Source organism: Rhinoderma darwinii, chromosome 4 (assembly GCF_050947455.1).
Source record: "Rhinoderma darwinii isolate aRhiDar2 chromosome 4, aRhiDar2.hap1, whole genome shotgun sequence".
NCBI classification, from domain to species: Eukaryota; Metazoa; Chordata; class Amphibia; order Anura; family Rhinodermatidae; genus Rhinoderma; species Rhinoderma darwinii.
Window position 1 is genome coordinate 61,606,097 of NC_134690.1, and position 19,510 is coordinate 61,625,606.

At 39.9% G+C, this 19,510-nt stretch overlaps 1 protein-coding gene across 2 annotated transcripts in view; it reads right to left on the reverse strand.

The window, feature by feature from the left end:
- The window catches only part of ALLC (allantoicase), a 69,484-nt gene extending 50,337 nt beyond the window's left edge, over positions 1-19,147 (reverse strand). The window contains exons 1-4 of one of the 2 annotated variants that reach the window (XM_075861135.1): positions 19,058-19,147; positions 3,676-3,778; positions 1,483-1,533; positions 86-173 (exon numbers count right to left, since the gene is read on the reverse strand). In XM_075861135.1, coding sequence (XP_075717250.1) covers positions 86-173; positions 1,483-1,533; positions 3,676-3,768 — 232 coding nt within the window. In that variant the 5' untranslated portion in view covers positions 3,769-3,778; positions 19,058-19,147. Of the gene's footprint in view, positions 1-85; positions 174-1,482; positions 1,534-3,675; positions 3,779-17,851; positions 17,948-19,057 lie in introns of those variants that run through there. The other variant, XM_075861136.1, reaches the window with a different exon arrangement.
- Between the last annotated feature and the right edge of the window lie 363 nt (positions 19,148-19,510).

Genomic DNA, 19,510 nt, shown 5'->3' on the forward strand with positions numbered 1-19,510 from the left:
CTTATGTAAATAGGTTGTTCAAAGCAGACAACACCTGTAATTTTGTATGTCCTTAAAACAAAAGACAAATCCCTCTTTGGTTCACCTGGAATTCTTTTCCTCCTAGTCTCCCAACCATCCATCCATTTTCCGTACTCTGTAAAGAGTCCTGCTTTGAATTCTGGATCGCCTTTCTGGTAAATAAAAAATAATATAAGATAATAAAGAATTTATAGACAATATAATATAACCTCTGAGACTACTTACTCTTTACTACTACTACTACTACTACTACTACTACTACTACATTCTACTACATTCTACTACTACTACTACTACTACTACTACTACTACATTCTACTACTACTACATTCTACTACTACTACTACTACATTCTACTACTACTACATTCTACTACTACTACATTCTACTACTACTACTACATTCTACTACTACTACATTCTACTACTACTACATTCTACTACTACTACATTCTACTACTACTACTACATTCTACTACTACTACATTCTACTACTACTACATTCTACTACTACTACATTCTACTACTACTACATTCTACTACTACTACTACATTGTACTACTACTACATTCTACTACTACTACATTCTACTACTACTACTACTAATATTACATTCTACTACTACTACTACTAATAATAATAATAATAATAATAATAATAATAATAATAATAACAACACTACTACTACTACTACTACTACTACTACTACTACTACTACTACCACTACTACTACTACCACTGCTACTACTACTACTATTACTACTACTACTACTACTAATAATAATAATAATAACTACTACTACTACTACATTCTACTACTACTACTACTACTACTACTACTAATAATAATAATAATAACTACTACTACTACTACATTCTACTACTACTACTACTACTACTAATAATAATAATAATAATAATAATAACAACAATACTACTACTACTAATAATAATAATAATAATAATAACAATACTACTATTACTACTACTACTACTAATAATAATAACTACTACTACTACTACTACATTCTACTACTACTACTACTACTACTAATAATAATAATAATAATAACAACAATACTACTACTACTACTACATTCTACTACTACTACTACATTCTACTACTACTACTACTACTACTACATTCTACTACTACTACTACTACTACTACTACTACTACTACCACTACTACTACTACTACAACTGCTACTACTACTACTATTACTACTACTACTAATAATAATAATAACAACTACTACTACTACTACTACTACTACTACTACATTCTACTACTAAGTTTTCTCCGACAATTCACATTTACAATGACCCTAGGAGACAGCAAAAGTAATCCTAGAGATGACCACAGACAGGGAATACCATAAGCAGTCTTACATTTTGATCATGCATAATTTTTAACCATCTCAGAACCAAAAATGATTACAATACAATACTAAAAACTTACTTTTAAAAGATTTTCAGCAGTAGCAAACCAATCATCAGTTGCAAATAACACCTGTAAAAATAGATGTGTAATTAGAAATGCATTCCTAGAAATGTAATTATTAGTAACACATTAATTTTGCATTATTTTAAGAATGTTAATTGACTTTACTAAACTATTGTTATTAAGAGTTCACAGGAATGATACTATAATTATAAGGTTGTTTTGTTTTTGTACTGCATTCATTTTTTTACTCATTAATAACTAGACTGTAGAAAGATCACATCTACAAGGTCCGAGGTAACTTAGGTCAAGTTCAAGTGTGCAGCAGGTTAATGTTTCACTTTATTTTCCTGTGTTTGCTATTTTTTTAGCTGAATGGACGACAAAATTGTAACCTCGTATTTACAAAGCATACTCTTTACTAGTTCGATTACTTACCATTGACCACACTGGTATTTGTCAGAACTGGTCGGCTTTAACAAGTTTGAGTGGTCCGTGAGTGCTGTGTGATCTCTGTTAAAATGGTCTCCAAAAATTGTCCGCAATAACAATAAGGGCACATACAGATGGGTGTATTAGGGTGGATTCAGACGAACGTGTTTTGCGTCCGTGCCGGCCGCGTGGTTTTCACGCGGCTTGCGCGGACCTAGAGAAGTCTATGGGGCAGTGCAGACAGTCCGTGAGTTTTGCGCAGCGTTAGTCCGCTGCGTAAAACTCGCGACATGTTCTATGTGTCAGCGTTTTTCGCGCATCATGCACCCATTGAAGTCAATGGGTGCGTGAAAATCACGCATGCCCCACGGAAGCACTTCCGAGTTGTCAAGCGTTATTCGCGCAATAAAAGTAAAAGAATGAATGTAAACAGAAAAGCAACACGTGCTTTTCTGTTTACAAACATCCAAACGGAGTGTCATAAAGATGGCGGCTGTGCAAAAAGCACACAGCCGCGCATCCATATGAACAGGGCACACGGAGTTGTCAAGTGCCTTTTGCGCACGCAAAACGCCGCGGTTTTTGCGTGCGCAAAAACATCACGTTCGTCTGAATCAGCCCTTAGAGCTAAGCTGCACAAAGCTGTAATATGGGACCTGTAGCAGTCATTGGGCCCATACTGTTTCTCTTTATGCCTCAAATTTCATGCAGAGACATATAGAGGTATTATAATTCAGGTTCAGATCCAATAAAAAAAAAATTGTTGCATGTTGCATCAGATACATTTCTCCTATGGGAAAATATAGCTGTAGGAACTCCATGTGCTGCTGTGCAGGCTTCATGCAAATAGTTCTGCAAGCTTCAAATGTGAAATGTATGTGTCTAGTGTATGATATTAGCAGTTGAATAACAAATTTGGCAAGTAGCTCCACTTAACTGACAATAATCGGGAACAGGGGTTCTTAACAATGCTTGTTTGGTCGACTACTGGACGGTGTAAACAGGGCAGCGATCAGCCGACAAACGAGAAAACTCGAGCTTGCCTGACGGACGATCACATTGTTTATGCAGCCCATAAAATCATCATTGATGACAGCATATCTACCCGTGTAAACGGGGGATGTGCTGCTGACGATGATGCAACTGATGTCCATCACCATACAGTACAGCATCGGCAAGTGTAAAATGGCCTGTTATTGGGTCTACAAGGGAAAATTTCTGTCCATAACGATGATATAACAAGTTGATCGGCACCCGTTATGGACAGAAATTTGCCCAGGTAGACCCACATTAAGTTTTACTGGGGTGGACTGACCATTTGGGTATTGGGACAGTGCCCAAAATCTCATGGTCATAAAAGGGCTCACAGTCCATGAGTCAAACACATTGGTGTAAATGAAATAAATACTGCTCATTTTGTTAACCCAGCTCAAGTTTAAAGAAACCTATGCACAACACTCGCAAGCTTGTCTTTACAGGGGGCGAGTGGTCATGTGCCGAGTCCTTCAGAGCAGGATCTGTAGTTCTATTTGCAGCGGCTCTTCCTAGTAGTGGATCCCGCTCTTTAACATACTGGTCTTGTCTTCATAAGAGAACCCCTTTAATTAAATGTCCGAAAATAGTGCAACCAATACTAGATCATTCTTGAGTGCAATGATAATGCCTAAAGCCACACACCACATTAATATTAAGCACTGTTAGATATTTACAGTATAGCTTGAGGGATATCAATGGTTCACTAGTAACAGCACATCAAGCATGGCATTCTTTGTTGTTTACCTTTCCTCCAACACTCTCGCAGATCAGATTATTCATCTGTACAAATTCTGGAGACGCTTGTTCGCCTCCATGTTCTCTTGTTATTGAAGACATATTGGTGGTTCTTTCAACATAAAAAAAACAATGAATGCATCCTCCAAATAATCAGGGATTAAACCAACCACTGGAATATAATTTTGTTTTTAAATTTTTTATGTTCAGCATCACTTTACCTTGTTTTTCAAGTCATTTATACATTCTTCGGAATAAGCAATTGATTGATTCCTTAACTCGCCTCAAGTTCTTTGTACTTATGGGCAGTGGTGTAACAATTGCGGTCACAGGGAAACCAGGCCACTGACGAAGTGGGCCCGTCCCAGATCCTTGGACAAGCGCCAATTTTAACTGGATATGGGACCTCAGGATGCCGATCCAGTGGAAGGCTCTATTCTGCCACCTGATGTGCTTATTGCCATTCGAGCCCCCCCTGCCACATCCGGTCATGGCACACAGCTTTGTGTGCCGGAGCCTGATGTGGCAGGAGGGATTGTGTGCTAAGCTCTAAAGACAAGAGGATCGAGGAGTGTTGAAGGTTTGTTTTTTATGTCTGATGCGGCGTCTATTCTTTTATGTCTGACATGGGGTCTAATGTAGGGGTGCTATTCTCAGGGGCCTCATTTAAAGGTGTGACATTGGGCACAGCACACTGTAGTTACGTAGTTAATCTTTCATCATAAGCCATTCAAAAAATCCCAAAACTAATGGTCTCTAACCTGTGGTTCTCCAGCTGTGGAAAAAAAAACTACAAATTACAGTGTGTCTCAACATCCGCAGGCTGTCAGGGCATGTTGGGAGTTGTAGTTTTGCAACTTTGTAATAGTATGGTGGTAATATTCAGGAACTATGTGGTGGTGATATGTAGTAATGGTGTGGAGGTATTATTCAGGAACAATATGGTGTTATTATTTGGTTACTATGTAGTGGTAATATGTAGTAATGGTGTGGAGGTATTATTCAGTAACAATATGGTGGTATTATTCAGTCACTGTGGTTATGGTGTGGCAGTATTATTCAGTAACAGTATGGGGGAATTATTCAGTCACTACGTGGTTATGGTGTGGTGGTATTATTCAGTCATGATGTAGTGGTAATATGTGGTCATCATGTGGTGATATTATTTAGTAACAGTATAGTGGTTTTATTCAGTCACTATGTGGTGGTAATATGTAGTAATGGTGTGGAGGTATTATTCAGTAACAGTATGGTGGTATTATTCAGTCACTATGTGGTGGCAATATTTGCTAATGATGTGGAGGTATTATTCAGTAACAGTATAGTGGTATTATTCAGTGACAATGTGGTGGTAATATGTGGTAATGATGTGGAGGTATTATCCAGTAACAGTATGGTGGCATTATTCAGTCACTATGTGGTGGTAATATGTGGTGATGATGTGGAGGTATTATTCAGTAACAGTATGGTGGTATTATTCAGTCACAATGTGGTGATGATGTGGAGGTATTATTCAGTAACAGTATGGTGGTATTATTCAGTCACTATGTGGTGGTAATATGTGCTAATGATGTAGACGTATTATCCAGTAACAGTATGGTGGTATTATTCAGTCACTATGTGGTGGTAATGATGTGGAGGTATTATTCAGTAACAGTATGGTAGTATTATTCAGTCACTATGTGGTTGGTAATATGTGCTAATGATGTGGAGGTATTATTCAGTAACAGTATGGTGGTATTATTCAGTCACTATGTGGTGGTAATATGTGGTAATGATGTGGGGGTATTCAGTAACAGTATGGTGGTATTATTCAGTCACTATGTGGTGGTAATGATGTGGAGGTATTATTCAGCAACAGTATGGTGGTATTATTCAGTCACTATGTGGTGGCAATATTTGCTAATGATGTGGAGGTATTATTCAGTAACAGTATAGTGGTATTATTCAGTGACAATGTGGTGGTAATATGTGGTAATGATGTGGAGGTATTATCCAGTAACAGTATGGTGGTATTATTCAGTCACTATGTGGTGGTAATATGTGGTGATGATGTGGAGGTATTATTCAGTAACAGTATGGTGGTATTATTCAGTCACAATGTGGTGGTAATATGTGGTGATGATGTGGAGGTATTATTCAGTAACAGTATGGTGGTATTATTCAGTCACTATGTGGTGGCAATATTTGCTAATGATGTGGATGTATTATTCAGTAACAGTATTGTGGTATTATTCAGTGACAATGTGGTGGTAATATGTGGTAATGATGTGGAGGTATTATCCAGTAACCGTATGGTGGTATTATTCAGTCACTATGTGGTGGTAATATGTGGTGATGATGTGGAGGTATTATTCAGTAACAGTATGGTGGTATTATTCAGTCACAATGTGGTGGTAATATGTGGTGATGATGTGGAGGTATTATTCAGTAACAGTATGGTGGTATTATTCAGTCACTATGTGGTGGTAATATGTGCTAATGATGTGGAGGTATTATCCAGTAACAGTATGGTGGTATTATTCAGTCACTATGTGGTGGTAATGATGTGGAGGTATTATTCAGTAACAGTATGGTGGTATTATTCAGTCACTATGTGGTGGTAATATGTGGTAATGATGTGGGGGTATTCAGTAACAGTATGGTGGTATTATTCAGTCACTATGTGGTGGTAATGATGTGGAGGTATTATTCAGTAACAGTATAGTGGTATTATTCAATCACTATGTGGTGGTAATGATGTGGAGGTATTATTCAGTAACAGTATGGTGGTATTATTCAGTCACTAGGTGGTGGTATTTTTTGTTTCTTGTATAGTGGTATCATTGGTAATATTTGCCTTGGTATTTGATCAGTAACAGTATGGTGATATTTGTTCCTTGTAAAGTGGATAGTGGTATTATGTGGTAACTTTATGACTGTATAATCTAGAGGTACAGTATATTATCATACATAGAAAATTGCCTTATGGCTATGTAGTCTTTTAGACGCGCAATGGCACTGTGAACTGTGCATCCATTCAACAAGCAGGGGATGGGGCCCCATGTGCAAAATTTGCCCTGGGGCCTATAGGACTCTAGTTACACCACTCCGTATATGTTAAACGGATTCAATAATAATCTTTAGGTGATGGATGCTACTGTAAGGCCAATGTCCCATATGCCTAACAGAAGCACCCATTATCCAAAAGTTATTATTAGATTAGTTTAACATATACATCATGAAATGGTCATGAGAGTTCATGACGAATATGTTAAAAGTATCTCATAATAGACTATGCGTAATGGCTGCTATGTGATTATTTTATCGTTACAGTTTTATGGATAATTCTCCGTATCAGACATACTTATATGGGCTATTCTGTGAGGATACTATTATTGTTCTATATAGTATACACACATACATATATATATATATATATATATATATATATATATATATATATATATATATATATATATATATATACACTACCGTTCAAAAGTTTGGGGTCGAGGACTTCCGGTTCCGGCCCCGGCATGTAGGGATGCACGCCTGAGAGCGCTCCTGCCTCCGTTCCACATATCTCCCTGTCAGATCGTACTTACGTCCTCTGGGGAAGCACAAATCATCCAGCCATCTTCCGGGCGCAGTACCCGTTCGACCGGTGAGTGCATGGACAGATTTGTCTCAGTAATGGGGAAATCCAAGACGCAAAGCAAATCAGGCCGCGTGGCTGAACAACTGCCCAATATGGCGGACGGGCCTGTCCCGCCTAGTGTCTTGCCTGAACATTCGGAGCTCAGCTCCTCACAAGTACGGGGCATGGGTGACACATCCTGTGTCATTGATTACAAGCAACTGGCGTTACAGGTGGCACAGTTAATTACCCCAGATTTGCAGGAATCTCTGTCTAAAACGATAGAAACCTCATTATCGCATCTGCATGCCTCGGTGACACAGCATGAGGAACGTCTTGATAAGCTGGAAACGGTGATTCAGGATGTAGATTCTGGTCTTGAGGAGGTACAGCAACTGGTACGGGATACAAGGTTGGAGAACAAGAAACTGTGGGAGCGGGTAGAAGATCTAGAGAACCGCTCTCGGCGGAATAATCTGCGTATCGTTGGCTTACCGGAATCGGTGCCAGCTAAAGATCTGAGGCGTCTATGTGAGCTGGATCTGCCGGCAGCTTTGGGCATTCACCATCCATGCAGGGTGGAAAGAGCACATAGAATTGGAGCTGATATGCGTGCGGCAAAGTCAGATAATTGTAGCGGTGTGAATACAATGAGAGATCGCCCGAGACAAGTAATTGTAAAGTACCTGGATTACTCTGACAAGATGTCTGTGCTCAAATCCTTCAAGAACAGAAAAGATGGACTAGATTACAAAGGCCATCGTATCCTCATCTTTGGAGACTTCTCGGCGGAAGTTACGAAGAAAAGGCGAGCATTCTCTCAAGTTTGCTCAGATTTATACAAACGCCAGATGAAATTCGCTTTACTGTACCCTGCGGTTTTAAAAGTTTTTCATTCAGATGGGTCATTTGATTCGTTCCAATCTCCGGAAGAGGCCAATGCAAGCTTAAAGCCCTCAACTTCAAAGGATGTACCCCATCGCTCGGTTCCGGGATTTCGGAAGCAGAGCGTAGAAGACAGTCGGGACATTACTACAATTCCGCCATCTTCTCCGAAGCCTCAGCGGGTGGGACGTCTGGCTGCAGCTGATACCGGACAAGATTTTGATGGCTAATACGGTCGGACAGAACTGATGATCACCGATGATTGCTTGTTTTGAGTCAGCTTTTATATTACCTGCCAGATCAAAAGAGAAGGGTCTGGATGACGGTTTAATATTTCTTCTGAGTCTTGCTGATATGGAAGATGTGGTATGGACATACTAATTGTTTCATGTTGTTCTTTATTAAGCAACCCCAGTTGATTCTACTTAGGAAGGGGGGAATGGAAGGCTACTGAATGTAATTGCACTATGATACATAACCTAGTTGCTTTTTTGGTAGTGTGTTTCTGTGTGTCGGAAATAAGTGAAGTCTTATTGCACCAATGGGAGGGGGATAAGGTATTAATCCACACCTCCAGTGCGGGGATTGTTTTATGGTTTTTAGTTAAGCGGTTGAACAGGCAGTTTGTGTAATGGGAATCCATGCTCAGGGACATCTATTTCTGTACCGTATATTTAATAGCTCTTATATGAAAATTATATCTTGGAACGTCAAGGGGCTAAGGTCTCCACATAAACGCATGATGGTATTACGTCATCTGAAGCGTTTGCGTGCAGATATAGCGCTTTTACAAGAAACGCACTTGGCAGAGGCAGATTTCTTTAGGATGAAAAGGTTGTGGGTGGGTCAAGTGTTCGGATCCCCGGCTGTTGATTCGAAAGCGGGAGTTATTGTTCTTATACACCAAAAGTTTTCCTCAGCAGTGTCACAGGTGTCTAGAGATTCGGAAGGTCGATGGATAAATGTATTACTTACTGACTCCACAGAACAAATCAGTCTGTACAATGTCTATGGTCCAAACACACGTAGCTCATCCTTTTTTCATAATTTAAGCACTACAATTGGAGCGGATAGACATCCACATAAAATTCTAGGAGGTGACTTAAATGTTGTTTTGCACCCGAGCGAAGATAGGACCAACACAGCTCAGGGGGGGAGAACTTTATCTGTCACAACTGAAACGATATTAAAAAAATTCCATGCGGCCACTGATTTGACGGATATCTGGAGACTTCAAAACCCGGATGGGAGGGAATATTCCCATTATTCACATCCACATCAATCCTGGTCACGCATTGACTATATGTTAGTATCCCCACTTTTATTACACCGCATGCGAGGATGTGTAATTGAGCAGATGCTTATCTCGGATCATTCCCCTGTAGTATTGGACGTGCATGATAGCTTCCCCCACGGTACGGATTACTTATGGAGATTTCCGTCAAATCTGGCTGCGGAGGAATCCTTCCAAAGCAAACTTAAAGGATGGTGGCAGGAGTATGAATTGACAAATGGAGTTCATGCAGATAACACCCAGCTTTATTGGGATACAGCGAAGGTAGTTATGCGGGGTCACATCATGGCATATGTCGCTAATTTCAAGAAAGTAACTAAGCAAAAAATTGAGACTTACAGTAATACTCTCAGGACATCTTACACTCTTTTCCAGAGTTCGCCTTCTCTAGTTAATAGAGAAGCCTGGAAAAAAGCCAAAAGTGACTACGAGCTATGGTTAGACAAGGGTGAGAAACTGAAGCGCTCGGCCTTAGAGGCGAAATTGTTTCGTTTTGGCAACAAGGCAGGCAGTCTTCTGGCCAGGCTCTCAAAAGGTCCATGGTCACACTCTGTTATCGCTAGGTTAAAGGATCAATTGGGGCAGATGCAGAATCACCCCAAACAGATCAACTCCATTTTGAGGGATTTCTATGCCGCTTTATACGCTAGTCGCCAGAGTATACCGGAGGTGACTCCTCTTTCTTTAGATTCCCTAAATTTGCCGGTTCTTACCGAGGAAGAGAAGGTCTTGTTAGATTCCCCAATTACGGAGGATGAGCTCAAGTCTGCGATCAATTCCCTGAAACTTAATAAAGCGCCAGGCCCCGATGGGTATACAGGGGAATATTTCAAAGCACTGAGGGATCAAATGACTCCATGTTTGCTTCAACTGTATAATGGTTACCTGTCTGGACAGCCGATTCCACCAGCCTCCAATGTCGCATATATAAAGGTATTGCCGAAACAGGATAAGGATCCTGCTCTAGCATCATCATACCGACCAATCTCGTTAATTAATTTAGACCTTAAGTTGATGTCTAAAATAATGGCAGATAGGCTAGCCTTCATTCTTCCTAGATTAATTTCCCCTAGCCAGGTGGGCTTCGTCAAGGGCCGTTCAGCAGTGTCAAACATACGGAAAATTCTGAGTGTTCTAGATGATGTAAATCTTAATACTTCTGCTCATCCATCTCCGGCAATCCTTACCGTGGATGCAGAAAAAGCTTTTGATATGGTGGACTGGGGATGGTTGGGTAGGACTCTAGATTCCATGCATATAGTGGGCCCTTTCCGTACATACTTGTCAGCACTTTATACAGAACCGTCAGCACGGGTATACACTCCTGGTTTCCTGTCATCCCCTATTCCTTTATTTAAGGGCACTAGACAAGGTTGCCCGCTTTCCCCTCTTCTTTTTAACATTGCCCTTGAACCTTTTATTAGGGCATTGGAGGCTGATGGGGACGTTCATGGTATAGCAGTAGGATCGACAGTAGTTAAGGCGTCATATTTTGCAGATGATGTATTGGTCTTTTTATCAGATCCGCTTAGGGACCTTCCTAGGGTTTTTGATCTACTGAGGGCTTTTGAGGCCTCTTCAGGATTTAAGGTGAATGTGGAGAAATGTGAACTCTTAGATTTGTCTCGTACACGGACCTCAAGTAACTGGTCCACTCTAAACATCCCGGTGACCATAGCCAAAAGTTCAATCAAGTATCTGGGAATTCATATAGGACGTACCCCTGATTCTATATATACTCTCAACTACCCCCCCCCTGTTGTCTAAATTGGTTAATGAGTTAACGAGGTGGCGCAGCTTGCCATTATCTTTTATGGGAAAATGTCATTTACTTAAGATGATAAGCTTTCCCAGATTGCTGTATCCGATGCAGACTATACCCCTTCTCCTTAGACACACAGATATTTTGAAATTTAATGCAGCCTTCACTTCCTTTATTTGGTCCCAAAAACTACCAAGGATAGCGCTGAGGAAGCTTATGTTACCCAAAGATCAGGGAGGCCTCAATTTCCCGGACCTCCGTAGGTACAATTTAGCATGCCTTGCTCGTCATGGGATAGATTGGTTGCAGCAATCTAACTTTTATTCCAATTATTCCCTAGAGGCAGGAGTGGTGTACCCGCTGCAGCTGTCATCGTTACTGCATACTGCTTTTGGTATACTTCCTGACAGTGTGAGACACCGTATATTATTAAGAGATACAATAATGGCATGGAAGTCACTTAGGTCTTCATTTGGGCTTCCTCAGCGTATATCCCCACATATGAATCTATGGGGACACCCGGGCTTTACGCAGGGGAGAGAAAACTCTAATTTTAGACATTGGCGGGCTTTGGGCATCACAACACTCAGGCACATTCTGCACCCTTCTGAAAACCGTGTAAGGAGCTTTCAGGAAATGGTAGATACATTTAATGTCCCTTTGCATCATCATTTAGCTTACTGTCAGCTACGCTCGTTTATACGCTCATTAAGTCGAGGTGTGACACAGGTGTGGTTGGAAAACCCCATTGATTCTATGATTGAATCTCCTCCAGCTAAAACCTCCTTATCACATCTGTATAAAACATTTCGGGACCAGCAGGGGAGGTCTACGGTAGCACTGCTGTTTAAAACATGGAGTAAAGAGTTCCCGGTCTCAGAGTTATCTCAACAAATCTTGGAAGGGTGGTTAAAAGTGAGGAAAGCGGTAGTAAATGAGCAATGGCGTGAAACTCACTTTAAATTTATACATCGCGCTATCTATGGTTTCAATATTCCCCCACACCCAAATGCGCCAGATAGATTGGGGGCTTGCCCAAGATGTGCCACTCCCAAAACCGATCTTCTACATGGATTATGGAAATGCCCCAAACTAGTTCCGTATTGGACCGAGATAGTGCAATTTATAAAGGATACTTGGGAAATCTCACTAACCCTGGACCCACTGTCTCTGCTGTTTCATGTCTTTCCTGATCTCCCTAGTGCACCACAAGCCCTTCATGTATTCTTGCTGATCGCTAAAAGATGCTTATTGGCACAATGGCTTACGCCCCTTATACCTACACTTACAGATCTAATGTACAAGATGAAGAAGGGTATACATATGGATAAGTTAGACATAGAGCGTACACCGGAAGCTAAAGCTTCCAAATTTTTCCAGAAATGGAAGACTTTTATTTCCAAGCATTATCGACAAAGCGAGATTGTGGAATTGATGGCACCATTTCATTACACGTCCTGGTATTTGACAAGAGCGGTTGCGGGGATGCTAGGTAATTTGGGGCCTCAGTGAAGGTCTAGCGCAAGGAGGGGGGGTGCACAAAGCTTGATCATGAAGATATATATGATTATTAGATCTGATGCCCAAATGTTGTATATTGGTTTTTATTAAAGATTAATTGAAAACTGATGAGCCCCTGAGCTATGGTGGGGGGGGGGGGGAATGTTTGATTGTTTAAGTTATTTTGGTCTAATGTTATACGTAACAACAAGTACCTTAATGTACATCGGCGATACTGCAAATATCGCAGAAGATGGTATTCTCTGTTGTATCTTATGCAATATGTTGCTATTATTGTACATTTCCTTTTCTCAGGGATCAATTTTGGTATATAATATCTGATTTCTCTTCGATTTTCTGTGTTTTTTGTAATGCTATAAAACCCAATAAAATTTGTTTACAAAAAAAAAAAAAAGTTTGGGGTCACCCAGTCAATTTTGTGTTTTCCATGAAATACCAGCTGCCTGCTTCTTCCCTAAATAGTTCTTGCATCATTTGGAGGTGTGCTTTTGGTCATTGTCCTGTTGTAGGATGAAATTGGCTCCAATCAAGCTCTGTCCACAGGGTATGGCATGGCGCGCCAAAATGGAGTGATATCCTTCCTTATTCAAAATCCCTTTTACCTTGTACAAATCTCCCACTTTAGCAGCACCAAAGCAACCCCAGACCATCACATTACCTCCATCATGCTTGACAGATGGCGTCAGGCACTCTTCCAGCATCTTTTCAGTTGTTCTGCGTCTCACAAATGTTCTTCTGTGTGATCCAAACACCTCAAACTTCGATTCGTCTGTCCATAACACTTTTTTCCAATCTTCCTCTGTCCAATGTCTGTGTGCTTTTGCCCATATTAATTTTTTCCTTTTATTAGCCAGTCTCAGATATGGCTTTTTCTTTTCCACTCTGCCCTGAAGGCCAGCATCCTGGAGTGGCCTCTTCACTGTAGACGTTGACACTGGCGTTTTGCGGGTACAATTTAATGAAGCTGCCAGTTGAGGACCTATGAGGCGTCTATTTCTCAAACTAGAGACGCTAATGTACTTGTCTTGTTGCTCAGTTGTGCAGCGGGCCCTCCCACTTCTCTTTCTACTAGAGTTAGAGCCTGTTTGTGCTGTCCTATGAAGGGAGTAGTACACACTGTTGTAGGAAATCTTCAGTTTCTTGGCAATTTTTCGCATGGAATAGCCTTCATTTCTAAGAACAAGAATAGACTGTCGAGTTTCACATGAAAGCTCTCTTTTTCTAGCCATTTTGAGAGTTTAATCGAACCCACAAATGTAATGCTCCAGATTCTCAACTAGCTCAAAGGAAGGTCAGTTTTATAGCTCCTCTAAACAGCAAAACTGTTTACAGCGGTGCTAACATAATTGCACAAGGGTTTTCAAGTGTTTTCTAATCATCCATTAGCCTTCTAACACAGTTAGCAAACACAATGTACCATTAGAACACTGGAGTGATGGTTGCTGGAAATGGGCCTCTATACACCGATGTAGACATTGCATTAAAAACCAGACGTTTGCAGCTAGAATAGTCATTTAGCACATTAACAATGTATAGAGTGTATTTCTGATTAATTTAATGTTACCTTCATTGAAAAAACTTTGCTTTTCTTTCAAAAATAAGGACATTTGACCCTAAACTTTTGAACGGTAGTGTATATATATATATATATATATATATATATATATATATATATATATATATACAGTGGAGGAAATAAGTATTTGATCCCTTGCTGATTTTGTAAGTTTGCCCACTGTCAAAGTCATGAAAAGTCTAGAATTTTTAGGCTAGGTTAATTTTACCAGTGAGAGATAGATTATATAAGAAAAAATAAAGAAAATCACATAGTCAAAATTATATATATTTATTTGCATTGTGCACAGAGAAATAAGTATTTGATCCCCTACCAAGCATTAAGAGTTCAGCCTCCTCCAGACCAGTTACACGCTCCAAATCAACTTGGTGCCTGCATTAAAGACAGCTGTCTTAAAGGGAATGTGTTGCCAGAAAAACATGTTTTGTTTTTTTTAATTAAACATTTAGTGTGTAGATGTTTAAACATTGTTCAAATTTTTTTTATTTTTTTAACGAGTCAGGAAATATTATAAATTAGATTCTAATTTATAATATTTCCCATTGATGGTCACTAGATGGAGCTATTCCCAAAATTGCAGCATTTCAAAATTGGGTAAAAAGCCCTCGCTCTAGTGAGCTCTCAGCATCCCCCCCCTCCTTTATCCTGACTAGTGCCGGGATAAACGAGGGGTTTGAACGGTCTAACCTCCTACACTGTGTGTCGCCATTTTTTGAGCTAACACACAGTGTAGTAGGTTTACATACAGTAGTAAACGTACACAAACACGAACATACATTGAAATCTCTTACCTGCTCCTGCCGCCGCGGCTCCCTCCGGCCCGTCCGCTCCGTCTGCTGCCGCTGGTCCAAGTGCACAAGTCCGGAAGCCGCGACCGGAAGTAGTAATCTTACTGTCCGGCCGCGACTTCCGGTCCACAGGAAAATGGCGCCGGACGGCGCCAATTTCAAATTGGACTGTGTGGGAGCGGCGCATGCGCAGTTCCCACACAGACGGCGTACACAGAAGTGGATGGGACGGGAGCCGTTCGCAGTCCCTATGGGACTGTGGCTGCCGTATTCCATGTCTGTATGTGTCGTTAATCGACACATACAGAAATGGAACAAAAAATGGCAGCCCCCATAGGGAAGAAAAAGTGTAAAAATAAGAAAAAGTAAAACACAAACACACAAATAAATATAAACGTTTTTAATAAAGCACTAACATCTTTAACATATGAAAAAAAAAATTGTGATGACACTGTTCCTTTAAATGGTCACCTGTATAAAAGACTCCTGTCCACAGACTCAATTAATCAGTCTGACTCTGACCTCTACAACATGGGCAAGACCAAAGAGCTTCCTAAGGATGTCAGGGACAAGATCATAGACCTGCAAAAGGCTGGAATGGGCTACAAAACCATAAGTAAGACGTTGGGTGAGAAGGAGGCAACTGTTGGTGCAATAGTAAGAAAATGGAAGACATACAAAATGACTGTCAATCGACATCGATCTGCAAAATCTCACCTCGTGGGGTATCCTTGATCCTGAGGAAGGTGAGAGCTCAGCCGAAAACTACACGGGGGGAACTTGTTAATGATCTCAAGGCAGCTGGGACCACAGTCACCAAGAAAACCATTGGTAACACATTACGCCGTAATGGATTAAAATCCTGCAGTGCCCGCAAGGTCCCCCTGCTTAAGAAGGCACATGTACAGGCCCATCTGAAGTTTGCAAATGAACATCTGGATGATTCTGAGAGTGATTGGGAGAAGGTGCTGTGGTCAGATGAGACTAAAATTGAGCTCTTTGGCATTAACTCTACTCGCCGTGTTTGGAGGAAGAGAAATGCTGCCTATGACCCAAAGAACACCGTCCCCACTGTCAAGCATGGAGGTGGAAACATTATGTTTTGGGGGTGTTTCTCTGCTAAGGGCACAGGACTACTTCACTGCATCAATGGGAGAATGGATGGAGCCATGTACCGTCAAATCCTGAGTGACAACCTCCTTCCCTCCATCAGGACATTAAAAATGGCTCGTGGCTGAGTCTTCCAGCACGACAATGACCCAAAACATACAGCCAAGGCAACAAAGGAGTGGCTCAAAAAGAAGCACATTAAGGTCATGGAGTGGCCTAGCCAGTCTCCAGACCTTAATCCCATCGAAAACTTATGGAGGGAGCTGAAGATCCGAGTTGCCAAGCGACAGCCTCGAAATCTTAATGATTTACAGATGATCTGCAAAGAGGAGTGGGCCAAAATTCCATCTCGCATGTGTGCAAACCTCATCATTAACTACAAAAAAAGTCTGACTGCTGTGCTTGCCAACAAGGGTTTTGCCACCAAGTATTAAGTCTTGTTTGCCAAAAGGATCAAATACTTATTTCTCTGTGCACAATGCAAATAAATATATATAATTTTGACAATGTGATTTTCTTTTTTTTTAATATATATAATCTATCTCTCACTGGTAAAATTAACCTAGCCTAAAAATTCTAGACTGTTCATGTCTTTGACAGTGGGCAAACTTACAAAATCAGCAAGGGATCAAATACTTATTTTCTTCACTGTATATATATATACATACACACACACACACTATATATACACATACATACACACACTATATATACACATACATACACACACTATATATGCAGACATACATAAACTACACATACATACATACATACATACAAACTATATATACACATACACACACTATATATACGTACACACTATATATACGATAGATAGATAGATAGATAGATAGATAGATAGATAGATAGATAGATAGATAGATAGATAGATAGATAGATAGATAGATAGATAGATAGATAGATAGATAGATAGATAGATAGATAGATAGAATGGAAAAGCAGCAGCACTCACAATGCAATTCCAAGATGGTCTCAGGTGCAAGCAGGTAATCCCGATCCAGGGGATATAGATCAATATTGAAGAAAGTCCCACAGCACTCCGTGTTAGTGAAAAAAATGGTGGTTTATTAAGCCAGCACAAGCTGCAACGTTTCCGTCCTGCTATAGCAGGAGTGCTGTGGGACTTTCGCCAATATATATATATATATATATATATATATATATATACATATACATACATACACGCAACATATAGGTACATACATACACACACTATGTATACATACATACATGCATACACTATATATATATATATATATATATATATATACATACATACACATATACACTATATATACATACACACACTATGTATGTATACATACATACATACACACACATTATATATATATATATATATATATATATATATATACATACACTATATACATACATACACACATACATACATACACACATACATACATACATACATACATACATACATACACACACTATATATATATATATATATATATATATATATATACACACTATATATATATACATACATACATACATACATACACACACATGTACACATCACAGACATGCGAATATGCACATTTTAAACATATTAAGTACACATTGTAAACACACATGAACTTACCTTTTATGAAGGATATTTGTGAACAGTGTTCAGCAGCTTTGATGGTCCGACACAGTGCCGCAGACAGTCTCCCCTCCCCCTCCGTCACGTCCCGACTAGTCACTGCAGTAGCAGGAACAGGAAGAGAGGTGTGTAGAGCAGAGAAGGGGGGCTGGAGGGGGAGCTTCTAAAGCAGCACAGGGAGAGATCGCAGCACAGACCACAGCTGCTAAGTTGGGAGTCAGGCAGAAACTCACCTCGCCTCATGGCCATCGCCTTGGGCCACGGGCGGCCGCCCGAACCGCCCTAATGATAATCTGCCACTGCACCCAAGTAACTGGTGGGCTGAGATACACGCACAAAAAAAACCATCAATATTGCCGAGGCAAAATGATTAGCTCTTGTTTCCCAGGTACCTATTGAATGCTTACTGATATTATAACGTATAACTTTATTGTAAATAACTATTAAGCATACAAAAGAAGATTAAAAATGCAATGTGAACTGAAAGTCTCTATATAGTAATGCTGATATTGCTCTGTAGTCAGTTCTGAGTGCAGAGTCAAACCACCATCACTGATGACCGCACTGCCTGTATAAAACAACTATAATTAGCAACTGCAGTCCGCTTGAAAAAGGACTTAGAATTGTCAGAACACATTTAATTTAAAAAAAGAGAAGAGCCCCCCTAACTCTGAGAACACACAGAGAACATAGTATTATCTGGAGATTACTGCCAGTCTTAGTTCTATAGGGGTGGCCAGGGCAAAAATCTGCTGTGGAATTTGTTTCTTTGCTTCCATGAATGAGGCTCCTGAGCAAAAGTGAGACATTACTGTGGCTCTCAGAATGCAGTCAGCCACCCCTAGCATATTATATCCAAAATTACAATTCTGTCTAACTAGTTCCATTGCTATGTGGTCAAGCATAAAACCTAAGTCAAAGCTTTAGCTGTGGTGCCCGCCCTCATTGCAAAAACTATTTATATAACTAATATTTGGCCATTGACTCAATGTTAGATGTTGGCTAAAAAAAACAACAACAATAATGACTCCCTTCTAGTTGTTAAAATCCGAAAAAAAATTAGCAGAAAACATCCAAGATGCTTTTTTTAATGTAACAATTATGATTGCCCATTACTCCAGTGGGCAGCATCAGCTTTTTGTCTATCTTTTTGCCCCCTTAGCCATATTTTTACCATATGAGAAGGTTTTTATTCAGTCTTACCTTTTTTTATTGGGTTTCTCATGCACTATGATCGTTGGTGACTCTCAGTAGAACTCTCTGCACTGGGAGATCACACTGGTTAAATAAATACAGTAACAGACATTTCTTAACCAATCTGTCAATCAGTAACTCCGGTTATTGATCTTCCTGCAAACGTGAACATTAAAGAGTATACAGAATATTACAACTATCATATATGATGAATTACAGTGATATGTAAACCTATATTAGAAGTAGAATCATGAAAGGGGAGATTAGTCCTAAAGAATTACGTGACAGAATTAGAATCTCATATACATAAGCAGGATCTGTATTCATGATGAGGTCCAAAAGATCGAAAGAGATCTGTCTACAGGTTGGTATCAGCAAATTGCTAAAACCAGTCATGTACTCATAACAGTAGAAGAAGAGCAGCACAATAGTATCAACTGTTGTATCCCCAAAGTATAGGCC